The sequence below is a fragment of the Cnephaeus nilssonii genome, assembly GCF_951640355.1.
Source record: "Cnephaeus nilssonii genome assembly, chromosome: 4".
Classification (NCBI taxonomy): domain Eukaryota; kingdom Metazoa; phylum Chordata; class Mammalia; order Chiroptera; family Vespertilionidae; genus Cnephaeus; species Cnephaeus nilssonii.
This window is the reverse complement of record NC_137075.1, coordinates 14,988,153-15,007,544: the sequence shown is the minus strand read 5'-3', so window position 1 is coordinate 15,007,544 and position 19,392 is coordinate 14,988,153. Positions and strand designations below refer to the sequence as shown.

Genomic DNA, 19,392 nt, shown 5'->3' with positions numbered 1-19,392 from the left:
AGGCAGGCAAGTAATTAGGGGTCATCAGGCAGGCAGGCAGAGTGGTTACGGGAGATGAGGCAGGCAGGCAAGTGATTAGGGGTGATCAGGCAGGCAGGCGAGTGATTAGGGGCGATCAGGCAGGCAGGCAGAGTGGTTAGGGGTGATCAGGCAGGCAGGCAGAGGGGGTTAGGGGAGATGAGGCAGACAGGCAGAATGGTTAGGGGCGATCAGGCAGGCAAGTAATTAGGGGTGATCAGGCAGGCAGGCGAGTGATTAGGGGCGATCAGGCAGGCAGGCAGAGTGGTTAGGGGCGATCAGGCAGGCAGGCAGAGGGGGTTAGGGGAGATGAGGCAGGCAGGCAGGTGAGCGGTTAGGAGCCAGCGATCTCGGATTATGAGAGGGTGCAGGCCAGGCTAAGGGACTGCCCCCTCCCCTGCACGAATTTCATGCAGCAGGCCTCTAGTTTCATATAAGTAGATACATACAGTTGTCCTTTGTGTTTGGCTTATTTCACTTAGCAGGATGTTTTTCTTTTATGCAGGAAGCTGTCTGCTGAGACAAGATATAGTTTCATTTTTATTATTAAATTTTTTATTGTTGACAGTATTACAGATGTCTCCCATTTCTTCCGCCTCGCCCCTAACGCCCTCCCAGGTCTTCACTACCCTATTGCCTGTGTCCATGGGCTCTGCATATCCTATATAATAAAAGGGTAATGTGCAAATAGACCGAATGGCGGAATGACCGGTTGCTATGACACGCACTGACCACCAGGGGGCAGATGCTCAACACAGGAGTTGCCCCCTGGTGGTCAGTGCACTCCCACAGGGGTAGCGCCGCTCAGCCAGAAGCAGGGTTGATGGCTGGTGAGCACAGTGGCGGTGGCGGGAGCCTCTCCTGCCTCCGCAGCAGCACTAAGGAAGTCCGACTGCCAGGCCTAAGCCATCAGTTGGACATCCCCTGAGGGCTCCCAGACTGCGAAAGGGTGCAGGATGGGCTGAGGGACCCGCCCCCCAAGTGCACGAATGCCGTGCACTGGGCCTCTAGTAAGTATATAAGTTCTTCAGTTTATCTCTCCTCATTACCCCACCCCCACATTGAGGTATATCAGTCTGTTCTATGCCTCCATGCTTAGGGTCTTATTTTGTTGGTTAATTAGTTTTGTTCATTAGATTCCACAAATAAGTGCGTTCTTACCATTTGCAACAGCATGGATGGAACTGGAGAGCATTATGCTAAGTGAAATAAGCCAGTCAGAGAAAGATAAATATCACATGATCTCACTCATTCATGGAATATAATGAACAACATAAACTGATGAACAAAAACAGATCCAGAGACAGAGAAACATTGATCAGACTGTCAAACCTTAGAGGGAACAGTGGGGGTAAGTAAGGGGGAGAGATCAACCAAAGGACTTGTATGCATGCATATATGCCTAACCAATGGACACAGACAACAGGGGGGTGAGGGCATGAGTGGGGGTGTGGGGGGTAATGGGGGGATAAGGACACATATGTAACACCTTAATCAATAAAGAAATTTAAAAAAAATAAGTGAGATCATGTGATAGTTGTCTTTCTCAGATTGGCTTACTTCACTTAGCATAATACTCTCCAGGTCCATCCATGTTGTCCCAAAGGGTAAGAGATCCCTCTTCTTCACAGTTGCATAATATTCCATTGTATAGATGTCCCACAGCTTTTTTATTCATTCATCTACTGATGGGCACTTGGGCTGTTTCCAAATCTTAGCTATTGTAAATAACGCTGCTATGAACATAAGGGTGCATTTATTCTTTCTGATTGGTGTTTTGGGGGTTTTAGAATATATTCCCAGAAGTGGGATCGCTGGGTCAAATGGAAGTTCCATTCTTAATTTTTTGAGGAAACTCCATACTGTTTTCCATAGTGGCTGCACCAATCTAGCATAGTATTTCTAAGATTTATCCATGTTGTAGAATGTATCAGAAATTTTTTTCTTTTCATGACTGAATAATATTCCACTTATGTATATACCACATTTTGTTTATACATCTGTTGATGAATGCTTGGGTTATTTCCACCTTTTGTTTGTGAAAAATGCTATGAATATTGGTGTACACGTATCTGTTTGAGTCCCTGTTTTCAATTCTTTTGGGTATATATACCTAGTAGTGAACTACCAAACTGCTTCCACAGTGGCTGGTCCATTTTACATTTCCACTTAGCAAAGTATAAGGATTCCAGTTTGTCCACATCCTCACCAACACTTGTTATTTTCTCTCTCTTTTTCTGTGTGTGTGTGTGTGTGTGTGTGTGTGTTTTATTATAGACATCCTAATAAATGTGAAGTATGGTATCCTATTGTGGTTTTGATTTTCATTTCTCTAATGATTAGTGATGTTAAGCATATTTTAATGAGCTTTCTGGTCATTTTTATCTTCTTTTTTAAAACTTACTTATTAAATATTATTTTGCTCTGGCCAGTGTTCTCAGTGGTTAGAGTCAGCCCACACACTGAAGGGTCATAAGTTCGATTCCTGGTCAAGGGTGCATGCCTGGGTTGCAGGTTTGATCCCCAACCTCAATTCGGGGTATGTGGAAGGCAGCCGAGGTTTATCCCTCCCTCTGGCCCTCCCTCCCTCCCTCCCTCCTTCCCTCCCTCCTTTTTACTCTCTAAAAATCAATGGGAAAAATATCCTCAGGTGAGGACTAACAGAAAAAATAATTTTTATTTATTGTTCACACCATTGCAGATGTTCCCAATTCTCCCTCCCCCCTTCACCCACCTTCACCCAGCCCCTGCCCCCCTCCCTCTGACCATCACCACAGTGTTTTCTGTGTCCATGGGCTATTCATATTATGTTATTTGGCTAATCTCTTCACCTTCTTTCATTCAGAACCCCCCTCCCATTTCCTTGCCCTCTGACCTCTGTCAATCTGTTCCAAGAAATGTCTATTCATGTCCTTTGCCCATTTTAAAAATTGGGTTGTTTTTGTCTTTGAGATGTAGGAGTTCTTTCTATATTGTGGATATTGAAGATTTGCAAATATTTTCCCATTTTGTAGTTTGTCTTTTCCCTCATCTTGATAGTGTCCTTTATGACACAAACACTTTTAATTATGATAAAGTCTAATTAATGTGTTTTTTCTTTTGTTGCTTGTGCTTTTGTTATCATTTAAGAAACCATTGCAAAATCCAATGTCATAAAGATTTGTCTTTATTTTTTCTTTTAAGAATTTCCTAGTTTTAGCTCTTAAATTAAGGGGTTTGATTTATTTTCAGTTAAGTTTGTATATGGTATAAGTTGAGTTCAGATGCTTAAAAAGAATGTGTATTCTGCTGTATTGGGTGGCTTGTTCTATAAATGTGGATTACATCACGTGGTTTTTGGTGGTGTTCAGTTCTTCTGTAACCTTGCTGATTTTCTATCAGTTGTTGAGAGACGGGTGTTGAAGTCCTCCAACTATAATTGTGAAATTGTCTATTTCTCTTTTTATTTCTGTTTTTGTGTTTACACCTCTGCATATGAATTTAGGAGGGTTATGTCTTTTTGATAGATTGACCATTTCATCATTGTATAAAATCAATCTCTGTCCTTGGTAATTTTCTTTTTTTCTGAAGTTTACTTAATCTGTTGGTAATGTAGCCACTTCTGCTTTCTTTTAACTAATGTTTGCATGGTATATTTTTCCTCTCCCTTTACTTCCAAGCTACCTATATCATTATATTTGAATTGAGGTTTCTCTTTATTCCCCCCATAGCTCCCCTCCACTGGGTTCCCACCCCACTCCATGACCTTCCCCCCCCCCACTGTCCTCATCCATAGGTGTATGATTTTTGTCCAGTCTCTTCCCGCACCCCCACACCTCTTTCCCCCCGAGGATTGTCAGTCCACTCCCTTTCTATGCCCCTGATTCTATTATATTCACCAGTTTATTCTGTTCATCAGATTTTTTATTCACTTGATTTTTAGATTCACTTGTTGATAGATTTGCATTTGTTGTTCATGATTTTTATCTTTACCTTTTCCTTCTTCTTCCTCTTCTTAAAGAATACCTTTCAGCATTTCATATAATACTGGTTTGGCGGTGATGAACTTCTTTAGCTTTTACTTATCTGTGAAGCTCTTTATCTGACCTTCAATTCGGAATGATAGCTTTGCTGGGTAGAGTATTCTTGGTTGTAGGTTCTTGCTATTCATCACTTTGAATATTTCTTGCCACTCCCATCTGGCCTGCATAGTTTCTGTTGAGAAATAAGCTGACAGTTGTACGGGTACTCCCTTGTAGTTAACTAACTTTTTTTCTCTTGCTGCTTTTAATATTCTCTCTTTGTCTTTTGCCCTTGGCATTTTAATTATAATGTGTCTTGGTGTGGTCCTCTTTGGATTCCTTTTGTTTGGGGTTCTGTGTGCTTCCTGGACTTGTAAGTCTATTTCTTTCACCAGGTGGGGGAAGTTTTCTGTCATTATTTCTTCAATTAGCTTTTCAGTATCTTGCTCTCTCTCTTCTTCTGGCACCCCCATATTTCGATGTTGGTATGCTTGAAGTTGTCCCAGAGGCTTCTTACACTATCTTCATATTTTGGGATTCTTTTTTATTTTTGCTTTTCTGGTTGGGTGTTTTTTTCTTCTTTGTATTTAAAATCTTTGACTTGATTCTTGCGATCCTCTAGTCTGCTGTTGGATCTCTGTATATTATTTTTTATTTCAGTCAGTGTATGCTTAATTTCTAGTTGGTCCTTTTTCATACCTTCGAGTGTCTCACTCAATTTATCGGTGGTTTCTAGAAGATTCTTGAAAAACCTTATAACTGTGGTTTTGAACTCTATATCAGTAGTTTGCTTTCCTCTATTTCTGTCATTTATGACCTGTTTCTTTGTCTTCGCATTTTGGCTGCTTCCCTGTGTTGATAGAGTGGCTTGGTGTGCTAGGTGTCCCATAGGGCCCAGTGGCGCAGCCTCCCCAGTTACCTGAGGTGGACACTCTTGGTGCACCCCTTTGTGGGCTATGTGCACAGTCTTGTTGTAGTTAAGCCTTGATTGCTGTTGGTATCACTGGGAGGAATTGACCTCCAGGCCAATTGGCTGTGAGCATCAGCTGTGTCTACGATGGGAGAACTTCTGTGCTGGAGACACCCTTATGGGCAAGACTTGCTTCAGTGGGGCTTTGGTGCTCACTGAGTCTGCCCCTTGAGTGTGTTCCTTATGGATCTGAGGAGTTGTAATCTGGATGGTCCCACTCTGACCACAGGGTACACTGGCTCTTGGATCTCCAAGGAGGTGCCAATTTAGCCTCTGCCTGAGACCACCCAGCAGGAGCTCCAGAGAGATCTGCAGATTCCTCTTCTTTGTTTGGGGTTTGGAGGTGCCCAGATGAGGCCCTGCTGTGAAGCAATGAAAGCTGCTGTGGGGCCTTGGGCCTTCTCTTGGAAGTTCTGGGGCTCTCTGACCCAGCTGCAGTTTGTTAGGTAATTTTAGATTGCAAAGGGCCAGGCCATTCATATGCAAAAGCCTCTGCGCACAGCTTGGGTGGGGCGGGGTCTCAGGGAATCAACAGGGTGGAGCAAACAGCTATGGCTGATCCTCAGCCCTGCCCTAAGAGGCCTCCAGGTCTCATTGTCCTGCAGTAATTGCTGCAAGCACCTCTAAGAGAAAGCTGCCCTTGAGTTTCGCCCAAAGCCAGACAGTCCAGTTTCTCCACTGAGTCTGGGTCCGCAGTGTCTCCCCCAGAACTGGAGTTCAGAGCAGTCAGGAGCTTGTGTCTCCCGATTGAAAAAGACAACCACATACTCAGTTGCCAGCCCTTTCGATGCGTGTGCCTCTGTACCTCTGCACTTTACTTCCGCAGCTCCTCTGAGTCTCAGAGTGCTTTTCTCTTTCCTTCTAGTTGTAGAATTTTCACTCAGCCAGCCTTCCTGTGGTTCTGGATGATGTCTGTTTTGACTTTTAGTTGTAGTTTTGAAGTGGTTGTGCGAGGCAGCAATTTCAGGTGTTTGCCTATGCCGCCATCTTGGTTTCTCCCTGAATTGAGTTTCTTATAGATAGTATATAAGATGAGTCATTTTAAAAAATCCACTCTGTGAAACTCTAATTGGTGTGTTTAGATCATTTACATTTACTTATTGATATGTTAGGGCTTAAGTCTTCCAGTTTAGTTTGTTTTCTGTTCATAGTTTTTCTTTGGATTACTTGAACAATTTTTTTTTTTAATTTCATTTTGGTTTACCCATCCACAGTGTTTTTAGTGTATCTCTTTGTATGGATTGTTTTGTGGTTGCTATTTTATTACATTATGCATACATAATTGATCGTAATCTACTTATCATTTTACCAGTTTTCATGAAGTATACAAATAATCTCACCTTTTAAATCTCTTACCCTCTCTCATCCTATATAATTCCTATGTAATAAAGAGCTAATATGCTAATTAGACAGAACAGCAGAACAACCGTCTGGACAACCTTCCGGACGAAGCCAGGGCTGTGAGGGCCGAGCCCCTTGCACGAATTTTGTGCATCAGGCCTCTAGCTTATAATATAATTGTCTTTATTTCCTCTATATACATTGAAATGAGACAATGTTAAAATTTTTACTTCAACAATCAAGCATCATTTAGAAAGTCTATTGTATTTACCCCTACTTTCACTGTTCTCTTCCTTTCTGATGGTGCAAGTTTCCTTCTTTTATCATATCCTTTCTGTTTAAGAACTTACTCCATTATGGTAGGTCTCTTGGTGACAAACTCTCTTAGTTCTCCTTTATCTGAGGACTTCTTGAATTCTCCTTCATTTCTGAAGAATATTTTCCCTAGATATGGTATTCGTGGTTGACAGCTCTTTACTTTTAGCACTTGAAAAATGTTATTCGAGTCCTTCTGGCCTGCATGGTTTCTCATGAGAAATCTGTTATTGTAATTGTTTTTCCCTTATAGGTAAAACATTGTTTTTCTCTTGCTGCTAAGAATTTTCCTTGTCTTTAGTTTTATGATTTGCTTATTATGTGTCTTGGCAAGGATTTTTGGGGTTTATTGTGTTTAGGTTTTTTTCCCTCTTCTTAAATATTAGATTTATGTCTTTTTCCAAGTTTGGGAAAATTTCAGACATTCTTAGAATACATTTTTCAGTCTGACCTTCTTACTCTTCTCCTTCTGGTTCTCTGATGACATACATGTTGGATTTTTTTGTTTGTTTGTTTGTCATGGGCACACACAGATCTTGAGGCTCTGTTCATATTTTCCCCAATCTATTTTCTCTTTGTTGTTCAGATTGGGTAATTTCTCTTTGCCATATCCTCAAATTAATGGATTCTCTCCTCTGTCCTCTCTATTCTCTTGCTGAATTTACCCAGTGAGTTATTTTGGTTCATAAACCTCAGTTTTGAAATTTCTATTTGGTTCATCTTTATATCTTCTATTCATTTGTTGAGACTTTCTTGTTCATTTGTTTGAAGTTTCTGTAATTGCTCATTGAAGCACTTATATGATAACTGCTTTAAAATCTTGTCAGATTAATCTAATATCTAGTCCATCTTGGTATAAGCATGTGTAAGTCATCCTTTCTCATTCAAGTTGTGATCTTCTTGGTTCTTGATATAATGAATGATTTTTTTTATTGTATCTTGGACATTTTGTCATTATGTTGTGAAACTTTGGATTTTATTTAAATCTTTTGTTTTAGCAGGTCTTCCTGATGCCTCACTGGTGAAGGTCTGGGGGTATGGTAAGGTGGGAGTGAAAGTCCAGGTTCCCCACTTAGTCTCAATTGACAACTGTGGTGATATAAGTGCTTCATTATTGCTGGGCAGGGATGGAAGCCTCCTCACTGGGCCTCTGCTGACACTGCCCTGGGTAGGAGGGAGAGGGTGCTTTATTATATTCTTCCCAGGAGGCCTCCACTTAAACCACCGGACATGAGCCCATCACTGCTTGGTTGTGGTGATGTTACCGTCATTGTATTAAATTCACTGCCCTTGTACAAAGAGAAGATATTTTGTTATGATTTTAGTTCTTTTAAACATGTTGATATTTATTTTATCGCCCAAATTATTATCTATTTTGGTGGAATTTTTCCTTGTGCATTTGAGAAGAATGTTTATTCTGCTGTTGTTGGCTGGCATGTTCTATAAATGTCAAATAAGTCAAGTTGATTTATATTGTTGCTCAGGTCTTCAATATTCTTTTTTTTCTATATAGTCTTTTTTTTAAAAAAAAAACTTTATGTTCTTTTATTGGATCAAGATTCCTGACAGAATATAGTGAGGTATTCACCAAACAGAGACCTGTGCATAAATTATATACTATTCATCTAGATAGGTTTTATTACACTTTGCCTATTGATGGAATACTAGCAGTTCCACTTATAAAGTTTTATACATCAGATAGCTTTGAATTTGACCAGGCTGTCCATTAAATCATCTCTGAAAAAATTAACTGGCATTTAATTTCAGCTACTATATTTTACAGCATAAAAAAGCTTAGGCATTAGATAGCTTCTCAAAATGTTGTTCTATGCACAATGGCATCTAGCAGAGCAGAGTCCATCATCTCGCCCAGATTCACACAGACGGGTCTCATTTGAGAACGATAAGCTAAATAGCTGGTACTTAAGAGACAAAAGTACTCCTAACCTGAGTTTCTTAACCACCAATACGGACTTCTTACTCTGCAAGCCTGTCTTACGGGCCACCTTTATAGTGCCAATGAAGACATGCCAGCAATAGCCCCGTGCGTAACTCGGCATTAGAGCACCAGGTCTGTCTGGTGGTGGTGGCAGGCACTGTTATTACATCCAGGTAAATATAGACCCATTTTTAAAATGCCAATTTGATATACAAAATTAAAGGTACAACATACTCAGAACTAAGTTTGAGCAATCGGGTATTCCAAATGATTTGAAATTTTTCAGAAACTGATAGCAAATTGTACTCATGATGTTTCCCAGCCATGGAGACATTAATACACTGATTCAAACCCATTTACTCAGTCCACATAGCCCTGAGATTATCCTGCAAAGTGCATATCAAAAAATACGGTGTTGCCGAAACCGGTTTGGCTCAGTGGATAGAGCGTCGGCCTGCGGACTCAAGGGTCCCGGGTTCGATTCCGGTCAAGGGCATGTACCTTGGTTGCGGGCACATCCCCAGTAGGGGGTGTGCAAGAGGCAGCTGATCGATGTTTCTCTCTCATCGATGTTTCTAACTCTCTATCCCTCTCTCTTCCTCTCTGTAAAAAATCAATTAAAAAAAAAAATAAATAAAAAATACGGTGTTAGGTTGACAAAGTTCGACAATATGTTATACAAGCCAAACTTGAAATCTGTTCTGAGAGAAAAGCATCAAATCCTTTGTGTACACATTTAGTTTTATTGTAACAAAGAAACTTGTACACTTTCAATGTTTAAAACTGAGCATCATCTTTCCTTTCCAGTGAAACAAATAGAAAATTTAAAAATAAACAGGAACAAAATTACAATAGAGAAATATCAATTCCAAATAAGATCCTACAGGTTCTGCTGATTCTCCCATCAAGTGGCAGGGCTCAAGTCATCATTAGGAGAGAATTTTATTTTAAAAGTGTCATCTTAGACTGCAAGGATGTTTGTTAAACATCCCAATTAAACATGCCAAAGGAGAAGCCCTGTTGTCAAAATGCCCACTTAACCCACCCAAACATCTCAAACCCACCCTTTGCTGACCTTCTATAACCGCCCCCCCCACCTTTTTAAGTGTTTTTTTTTTTTCCTTTTTTTAAACAAGAGAAAGCAAACAGGTACATGTTGGTAAATGCTAACAGTCCATATTCACATGGAGGCACAGTGTAATCTCTGAGCCCAACATACAGAGAAAGGAGGAAAAAAGCTAGAATTCTATGTACTGCTACACTGGGGCTTAGCAACCTGCAGCTCCCAGCAGAGCTAAGGGAGCAGAAGGTTTTTTTTTTTTCCCCCACAGAGCACTGTGGTGTTGATTCCATTAAGTTATTCTTGAGACAGGAAGGGATAAAAATGAATTTGGACCAGAAAGGGGCAAAGATTCTTTTTCCACTCTATTCTGCTCAAGGTACACTCTATCCCCCCCACCCCCCCAAATAAGGTGAGAACAGTGATGTAAAGGAGAGAAAAGAGACCTCAAAAACAGGGCGACTGAGCACCACAGGGGGCGGGGGAGAATGCAACTTGTTCCCAGGGACTGGAGAAAATTTAAAAAAGTTTGGAATCCATCAGTGTTCATTAGTCATCATCCTCTTCATCTTCCTTTCCTTCCTCCCCCTCATCATCACCTTCATCTTTTTCACCTTCATCCTCATCCCCTTCTTCATCAATATCTTCCAACCCTTCCTCCTCCTCCTCCTCCTCCTCATCATCATCTTCTATATATTTTTATTAATTTTTTTGTCAGCTCATTTTATTGTTTACTGAGAGAGAAGTTTTGAATTGTTCCAATTGTGGATTTATCTATTTTTGCTTTTAGTTCTGTTTTTGCATCATATATTTTCAAGTTCTGTTGTTTAGTTAATACACAATTAGAATTGTGTGTTAATTGACTCGGTTATTATGTATCTCCCTCTTTATCCTTGATTATTATTTATTTTGAAGTCTATTTTGTCTGATTTTAATATAGCTATTCTACTTCCTTTTAATTGTTTTTAATGGAATATTTTCTCCAGCATTTTACTTTTGATATATTTATATTTTTAATATAAAGTGGTTTCTTTTAGACCACAAATAGTTGTGTTTTCCTTTTTCATTCATTTTCATTTAACATAACTATTGATAAAGTTGAATTTAAATTTACTATCTTGCTAGTTGTTTATATTTGTCCAATTTGTTCTTTGTTCTTTTTTCCCCATCTTTTTAGATCCTTTTGAATTGAGCTCCTAGAAATAATTCAATTTTATTTATGCTATTAATTAGTCAATTACACTTTTTAAAAAGTTTCTTAGTTGCTGCCCTAGGGTTATATATATATATATATATATATATATATATATATATATATATATAATTTATTATGTCCTACTTTAAATAATACTATACAATTTCACAAATAGTTTAAGAACCTCATGATAGTGTACTTGAATGCCTCTCCCTGTCCTTTGTGCTATTGTTGTCATATATTTTATTTTTATATACTGACCCCTCAAAACACTGTTATTACTTTTGCTTCAGTAAATTATATTTTAGAATGATTAAAAATAATAGAGTTTTATATTTATTTTTTCCATTTCTATGGATTATTTCTCTGTATAGATCCAATGTTTCTGACTGGTATGATATTCCTTGTGATTGAAGGATTTCACTAACATTTCTTCTAGCACTGGCCTTCTGATAGTGAATTCTCTTGGTTTTTGTTCATCTGTGAAAGACTTTATTTTCACCTTCAAATTTGATTTTTTGGGTCTCAGTATAGAATTTTGAGTTGACAGGTTTTTCTTTCCTTACTAGAGGCCCGGTGCATGAAATTTGTGCATGGGGGTTTCCCCTCAGCCCAGCTGCATCTCTCCAATCCGGGACCCCTCAGGGGATGTCTGACTGCTGGTTTAGGCCCGATCCCGGGGATCAGGCCTAAACCGGCAGTTGAACATCCCTCTCACAATCCGGGACTGCTGGCTCCTAACTGCTCACCCGCCTGCCTGCCTGATCGCCCTTAACTGCCCGCCCCCCCCCCCCCCCCCCCGCAGCCTGATCACCCCTAACCGCCTCTGTCTGCTGGCCTGATCGCCCCCAACTGCCCCCCCCCCACCTGCCTGGTCACCCCCAACTGACCCCCCCTGCCGGTCTGGTTGCCCTCAATTGCCCCCCTACTGGCCTGGTCACCTCCTAACTGCCCTCCTCTGCCGGCCTGGTTGCCCCTAACTGCCCCCCCTGCCATCCTGGTCACCCCCAATTGCCCCCCTGCCATCCTGGTCTCCCCTGCCAGCCTGGTCGCCCCCAACTGCCCCACCTGCTGGCCTGGTTGCCCCTAACTGCTCCTCCCTGCTGGCCTGGTTGCCCCTCACTGTCCCCCCTGCTGGCCTGGTTGCCCTCACTGCCCCCCCCTGCTGGCCTGGTCGCCCCTCACTGCCCCCTCGCCAGCCTGGTCGCCCCACGCAGCCTGCTGTTCAGTCATTTGGTCATCCCTCACTAACTCCCCTGCCAGCCTGGTCGCCCCATGCAGCCTGCTGTTCAGTCGTTTGGTCGTCCTTTACTAACCCCCCTGCCAGCCTGGTCACCCCACGCAGCCTGCTGTTTGGTCGTTACTGTGAGGGTGTCCTGACCAATTTGCATATTACCCTTTTATTAGTATAGATTAGTACTTTAAAGACATAATTTTATTTTCTTCTGGTTTGCATTGTTTCTGGTGAGAAGCCTCTTTTAACCATTATGTTTTCTCCTCTGTCTATAATGTGTCTTACATGCCTGACTAGGTAAAGATGTTCTTTTCATCCTTGATTTCAGCAATTTGAATATGATGACTCCCAGTCAATATAGGGTTTGAATTTAATTTTTTCTAGTGGTGATGAGCTGTGAGAAGGTTCCGTCCTGCACTTGTATCTGTGTGTGCTACAGCAGAGGTGAAGTTTAGGAACTTCCCATTACTATCAGTCTAACTTCAGTAGAGGCCTTGGTGCTGAAGTTATCCTTAGTCAATTGTGTCAGTGAGTAACAGAAGTAAGATGTGTCTGAGACTTCCTTTTCTGAATTTATCACCAATGTTAATTTTCAGATAGCACTAGATAATTCAGAAGGGATATCATTGTAAATACTGTACTTAATTTTTTCTTTAATAAAGCAAACTAGATTTAATGAAGAATTGCAAAAGGAAAAGAATCAGACTAATGAGACACCTAAGAAGGAAGCAGCAAGTGCCTTACGTAAAGCTATTCCTGGCTCAGACAAGAGTACGTTGGAGAAGAACAAAATTAATTTTGGGAAGAATAACATGATCAAGAGATTAGAGCCAAGTTTAAACTGGAAGACCACTGTTGATTCCAAAGAGTATGTAGACATTTGCATGATGGGATTTTAAAAACATCTTTAGTGACCATATTTGCCTAATTTTTACAGAACTTTATTTCATAGTAGAAAATACAGAGTAGTATTCCTTCCTGCTCCTCTTTCTATTTCAAGCAGGGAGATTTGACAGGCAACAGGGTTTATATGTGGGTTCTGGTAAGGGAATGGAAGAACACAATTCACTTTCATGTAGTTGGTAAGTTGGGCAAATAACTTGAAAAAGATGATAAAACACACAGAGAAATCACATGGGCTACTTGTTAAGTGGAAGGTCAATTTTTATTTTTATTTATTTTTTTTATTTTTATTTTTTTAAAAATATATTTTATTGATTTTTTACAGAGAGGAAGGGAGAGGGATAGAGAGTCAGAAAGATCGATGAGAGAGAAACATTGATCAGCTGCCTCCTGCACATCTCCCACTGGGGATGTGCCCGCAACCAAGGTACATGCCCTTGACCGGAATCGAACCTGGGACCTTTCAGTCCGCAGGCTGACGCTCTATCCACTGAGCCAAACCGGTTAGGGCTAAATATATCTTATTGATTTTTTACAGAGAGGAAGGGAGAGGGATAGAGAGTTAGAAACATCGATAGGAGAGAAACATCAATCAGCTGCCTCCTGCACACCCCTTACTGGGGATGTGCCCGCAACCAGGGTACATGCCCTTGACTGGAATCGAACCTGGGACCTTTCAGTCTGCAGGCCGATGCTCTATCCACTGAGCCAAACCAGTTAGGGCGGAAGGTCAATTTTTAAATTCAGCTTTTTGCATGTGCTTATTTTTTTAAATTAAGAATTTACCTAAGTGTTTAATGAAAACAAGTAGGTGCCAAGGACTATGCTAAAGCTGGGGACACATGGAAAATCAGATACAGGCCTTCCTGTAACATTGGGTGGAGAAGGTAAAAAAAAAAATAGGCAACTATGATCAGGGCAGTAATCCACTAGATTAAAAGATACAGAGTAAAGGCCTTTCACAATGATGGCAGCCTGTGAAGACCTGTTCCTAGTACAAAGGAATACTGAACAAATTGCTTTTTCATTATAGAAAATGTATGGCTGTGCTCAAAGGACAAACATATGTCAGATCATCATTCTCTGTGTCTGGAAAACACATAATTTGGGTGCATGAAAATGTTGGAATACTTGTATACATTTCTATTTTTAATTTCCTATTAATCATCAAAAAGTAACTAATAGAGAATGTTTTTAGACACAGAACCTCACTTCATGAGGAAAAACATGGCGGAAGACTTGAAAAGTCAGCACCATCTGTTTCACCTGGAAAAGCACAATTAGTTCGGTATGTTTCTGTTAACACAACCAGTTCCTTAACACCATTTCTTACATGACATGCTAACTAATCCTAACTAATGGCATTCTTACTCTTAGGGTGCCAAGATATCTATATTGACAGTTACTAGTAATGCTGCACAATGATCATACTGGATTTCTTTTAGTGCAGAGTTACTGGAAGAAATGGCAGAAATCTCACATTATAAAGTTTTCATACTTGGGGGGAAAAAAACTTTAAGATACTCTACTGCATTTATACTATTTGGGGGAGGGGTTGTCAACATAATAAACTCTTCAATTTGTTTGACAATTCTTCAACTTTATTTTTAAATAATTATAGATTCACAAAAAGTTGCAGAGATAGTACAGAGAGGTCTCATCTCCCCTTCACCTAGCTTCCCCCAAAGGTTACATCTAGGGTAACTACAGCATAATATCAAAACCAGGAGAGTAGTATTGGTACAAAGTATATGTATACTTCATGCCATTTTGTCACATGTAGGTGGTGTGGTGACTATGGCAATCTGGAAACAGGACTATTCCATCACTACACAGAACTCCCTCCTACTGCTCCTTATAGTCACACCCACTCCCTTTCCCCCCAGCAGTCCCAGTCCCTGGCAACTGTTAATGTGTTTTCCATTTCTATAATTTTGTCATTTTTAGAATGTCATATAAACATAATCATATATTTTTTGTACTGGCTGTGTTTTTCATCACCATAATACCCTTGACATTCATCTAAGTTGTTGCATGTATTAGTAATTTGTCTCTATCTCTCTCTTTTTTTTTGCTAAGTAGTATTCCATGGTATGGATGTACCATACTGTAATTTCTCACCTATTGAGGGAAATTTTCATTCCTCTCAGTTTTTGGCTATTACAATTAAAGTGGTTGAAATAATCATAGACAAATTTCTATATGGATGTAAGCTTTCATTTCTCTAGGATAAATGCCCAATTGCTGACATATGTAGTAATTGTGTGTTTAGCTTTGTAAGAAATTGCCAGATTCTTCCAGAGTGGCTGTACCATTTTACTAGCAATGTATGAGACTCAGTTTCTTCTTATCCTTGCCAGCATTTGGTATTGCCATATTTTTTATTTTCACTGTACTAAAAGATGTATAGTGTTGTCTCATTATGGTCTTAGCATTTCCTTAAATGGCTAGTGATATTGAACATCTTTTCATGAGCTTATTGCTCATGTATGTTCTTCAGTGAACTGTCTTGTATGTCTTTTGCTTATTTTCCAATCAGATCATGTTTTGTTTTTAAATGCTGTGTTTTGGGAGTTCTTTATCTATTTTGGGTATCCTAGGTTAGATATGTATTTTGCAGATATTTTCTTCTCTCTGTAATTTGTTTTTTCATTCTCTTAATATAGGGTCTCTCATAAAACAAGTTTTTAATTTTGATAAAGTTCAATGTATCAATTTTTCTTTTGTAGATTGTGCTTTTGATGTCATGTCTAAGAACTCTTCGTGATGCCTCTAGTCCTGAATATTTTCTCCTTTGTTTTTCTCTAAATGTTGTGTTATTTTTACATTAAAGACTGTGATTCATTTTGAGTTAATTTTATATGTAAGGTATGAGGCTTAGGCCAAGCTTCACTTTTTTTGCCTATTGATGCCCAGATACTCCAGCACCATTTGATGAAAAGACTGTCTTTTCATCATTGAATTGCTTTTGCATTGTTATAAAAAACCAGTTGGGTGTGCTTATGTGAGTCTATTTCTGGGTCTCTATTATATTCAGTTGATTTTTATTTGTAGCCTTTCATGAATACCACACTGTCTTGATTACTGTAGCTATTTAGTAAAACTTGAAATCTGGTAAAGTGGTTATTCTCACCTTCTTGTAAAAAATTGTTTTAGCTATTCTAGTTCCCTTCCTTTTCACATAAATTCAGAATAATCTTGCTATATCTATTTTTAAAAATGTGCCAAGGATTTTGATGTTTTTACTATGTAGACTAATTTAATCTACGAACACTCTGTGTGTCGTCATTTGGACTTTTTATTTATTTTACCAGAAGTTTGTAGTTTTCAGCATACAAGTCCTGTACAAAATTTTGTTAGATTTATATCTGGAACTATAGACTCCAGTACAATGCTGAATAGCAGTGATCAAAGTGGACATCCTTGTTTGTTCTCGGTCTTAGGGGAAAACGTCTTTCACTATAGTAAGTATGGTGATAGTGTCGGTTTTGTACATACTCTTTATCAAGTTGAGGAAGTGCCCCTCTGTTCTTGTTTTTTTTTTGAGGGTTTTTACCATTTAGGTACATGTTGCTGAAATAGTAATGTTATAAGCATGTACATGCTGTAACATAAATATGTTTATTATATGTTCTTGTTATTATTCTTAGTAAGAGTGCTGAAAAGGTTGAGGAAATTGTTAGTGAGAGCTCCTCAGAGAGCGAAGAAGATGAAGAACCACCTGATCATCGCCAGGAAGCAAATGCAGATTTGCCATCTGAATATTGGCAAATTCAGAAGCTGGTGAAATATTTGAAGGTAAGAAAACCGTTTGTACTATGTTTGCAATGTTTGTTTTTAAATCCTTGCCCCAAAATGTATATTCTGCTTCCAAGTTTATTGTATGTTTCTTTCAAATAAGGGTTGTAGGAACCCTATTTTTATTTAAGTGTGCATAGGGAGGAAGGTCTTCTTCCCTCTAGGATGAGAAGGTTAGTCCTCCTGGAGCAGGCAGGCTGCCTAGAGCCAACTATCTTGCCTTGCTGGGGCAGCACCAGATACTGTGACTTACCACCAGTGAGGTGTGATGGAAAGAGCATGAATTTTTGAAGTTGGACTAAATTTTCTGCTGTACCACTTACTAGCAGTGTGGCTGTTCAAAACTTTGGTTTTGAGCCTTATTTTTCTCAACCTATGGTATAAAATAAGTATCCTATAGGATTAGTTTAAGGATTGAGAAAACATTTGAAACATGTGGCATAGTGTCTGATACATAGTAGGTACTTAAAATATTCATTGATGCATTTTCATTATTATCTTCAGTAATAAAACATACATGTGAAAACAGTTTACATAATAACTGGCCATATAATGTTGTATTTAAGTACTTGGATGTTGGGGGGGAAAATCAAAGAAAATGATTTGCCAAAACCCAGATTAATATTATTTTCTGATATTGGATAGCTGATATTGAGCATGTCTAGGCTGTATTTAAAGCAAAAGTCCAGAAGTACTTGTGAAAACAACATTATGGCTTATCTCATGTTTTCCTTCTGCTTCTCCATGTCTTTGGTCAAATCAACATGGACATTTGCCAGTGCCTTTGCATACTTAATTAAAGATTTTTAGGTAACTCCTAAAGTGCTAATGGGTACTTTTCCTGTGCCTTTGAGGTCTTCCAGAATGGACAGGTAAAATAGCCTATTTGTGCTTTTTTTTTGTGTGTGTGTGAATTCTCCAAGGCCCTCTGCATGGATACAGCCTTGTAGGCATAAGTCTGTTGAAAAAGTTTTTTTTTTGCTAGAAACATATGCCCCTTCCTCTGTTAGACACAGCCTCAGCTGCAATTTCTAGGAAAAAAAAGTTTCCTGAATCCCATGGAAAGGTAGTCAAGAAATTTGGAAAAATGGGGAAAGAATTCTAATTCTGCTTAGAGAATTAAAATTTAGACATTGCTGATTCAAAGGAACTTACATCATTGAAAGCAAGAGCAGTTAATTATTCTTGGTAATCATTCCATAATCTATCTGTATATTAAATCAGCACATTGTACACTTTAAATAGAGATAATTATATTTGTCAATTATTCCTCAATGAAGTTGAAAAACCACAAAATTCTAACAGCACAGTCAAAGTTGAAAGCAGGCATTTCCAAGCGTCAGGACAGGAGCAAGTAGGAGAGAAGTGATCACAATCTAATGTCAAGCCTTGCTTGTAGCATTTGCCATGCTCTAAATGTGTGTCTGCTGCTAACAGTGAGTCATTCTTGCATAACTATTAATATGTTTATATGCATAGTGTACTTTATACAAATCCTATTTAGTGGTGTTCCAAGAAATAACAAATTTGGAAGCAAAATAAGTCATTAAATTTTAATTGAGATTTCCACTGTAGCCTTGTCAAGCTCGCTAAGTAGATCTGAATGTTATGATTTTTGGATGTACTACCCAATAATTTTGCTGGCATTTTTTGGTGTTTGAATATTATTACAATTTGTTCTTTCTAAGTAATTTAACGGAAGAAACGCAAAGGGAAGATGATGTGAATATGTTTTGGAAGACTCCATTATAAAACCAGAAACTGATCTAAAATCTGAATTAATAAAAAGACTTAGATGCCCAATCCAGAATCAGGACAAGCAGATAAAATATTTTCATCATTAAAAAAGGAAATGAGCTTATGTGAAGCAAACCCTAATGCCCGCCTTGGCTATGCTTTTAGAAGCCTCTTAACAATTTGACCAATGTCAAAACAAAATGAAAGAAAAATTATTTTTTTATATCTAAAACTAGAGGCCCGGTGCACGAAATTCGTGCACTGGGGAAGGGGGTGTCCTTCAGCCCAACCTGCACCCTCTCCAATCTGGGATCCCTCGGGGGATGTCTGACTGCCTGTTTAGGCCCGATCCCTGTAGGATCGGGCCTAAACAGGAAATCAGACATCCCTTTCACAATCCGTTTTTTTCTTTAACATATTGGACAGCCCTAACTGGTTTGGCTCAGTGGATGGAGCATCAGCCTGCAGACTCAAGGGTCCCAGGTTTGATTCTGGTCAAGGGCATGTACCTTGGTTAGGGGCACATACCCATTGGGGAGTGTGCAGGAGGCAGCTGATCAATGTCTCTCTCTCATAGATGTTTCTAGCTCTCTATCCCTTTCCCTTCCTCTGTAAAAAAATCAATAAAATATATGTAACAAAAAAAGAAACATTTAAGACTTCTCCATATCTGCCTGGCTGGTGTGACTCAGTGGTTGAGACCACAGGCTGCCGCCACTGGGAGGGGGATCCTGCCATGGGGGTGTGCGCCCCTCGCAGGCTTAGACTCAGCCCAGGCTACGGCCATTGGGGTGCACATCCCTTGCAGGCTTAGACTCAGCCCAGGCTACAGCCTCTGGGAGGGGGATCGCACAGTGGGAGTGCGCGCCCCTCGCATGCTG

General features: G+C 39.6%; 1 protein-coding gene across 2 annotated transcripts in view; it reads left to right on the top strand.

The window, feature by feature from the left end:
* The window catches only part of ODAD2 (outer dynein arm docking complex subunit 2), a gene marked incomplete at both ends in the record, with an annotated part of 204,179 nt that overhangs the window by 24,384 nt on the left and 160,403 nt on the right, over nt 1-19,392 (top strand). For both annotated transcript variants that reach the window (XM_079769716.1, XM_079769715.1), the window contains 3 exons: nt 12,736-12,941; nt 14,175-14,264; nt 16,627-16,774. In XM_079769716.1, coding sequence (XP_079625842.1) covers nt 12,736-12,941; nt 14,175-14,264; nt 16,627-16,774 — 444 coding nt within the window. The remainder of the gene's footprint in view (nt 1-12,735; nt 12,942-14,174; nt 14,265-16,626; nt 16,775-19,392) is intronic.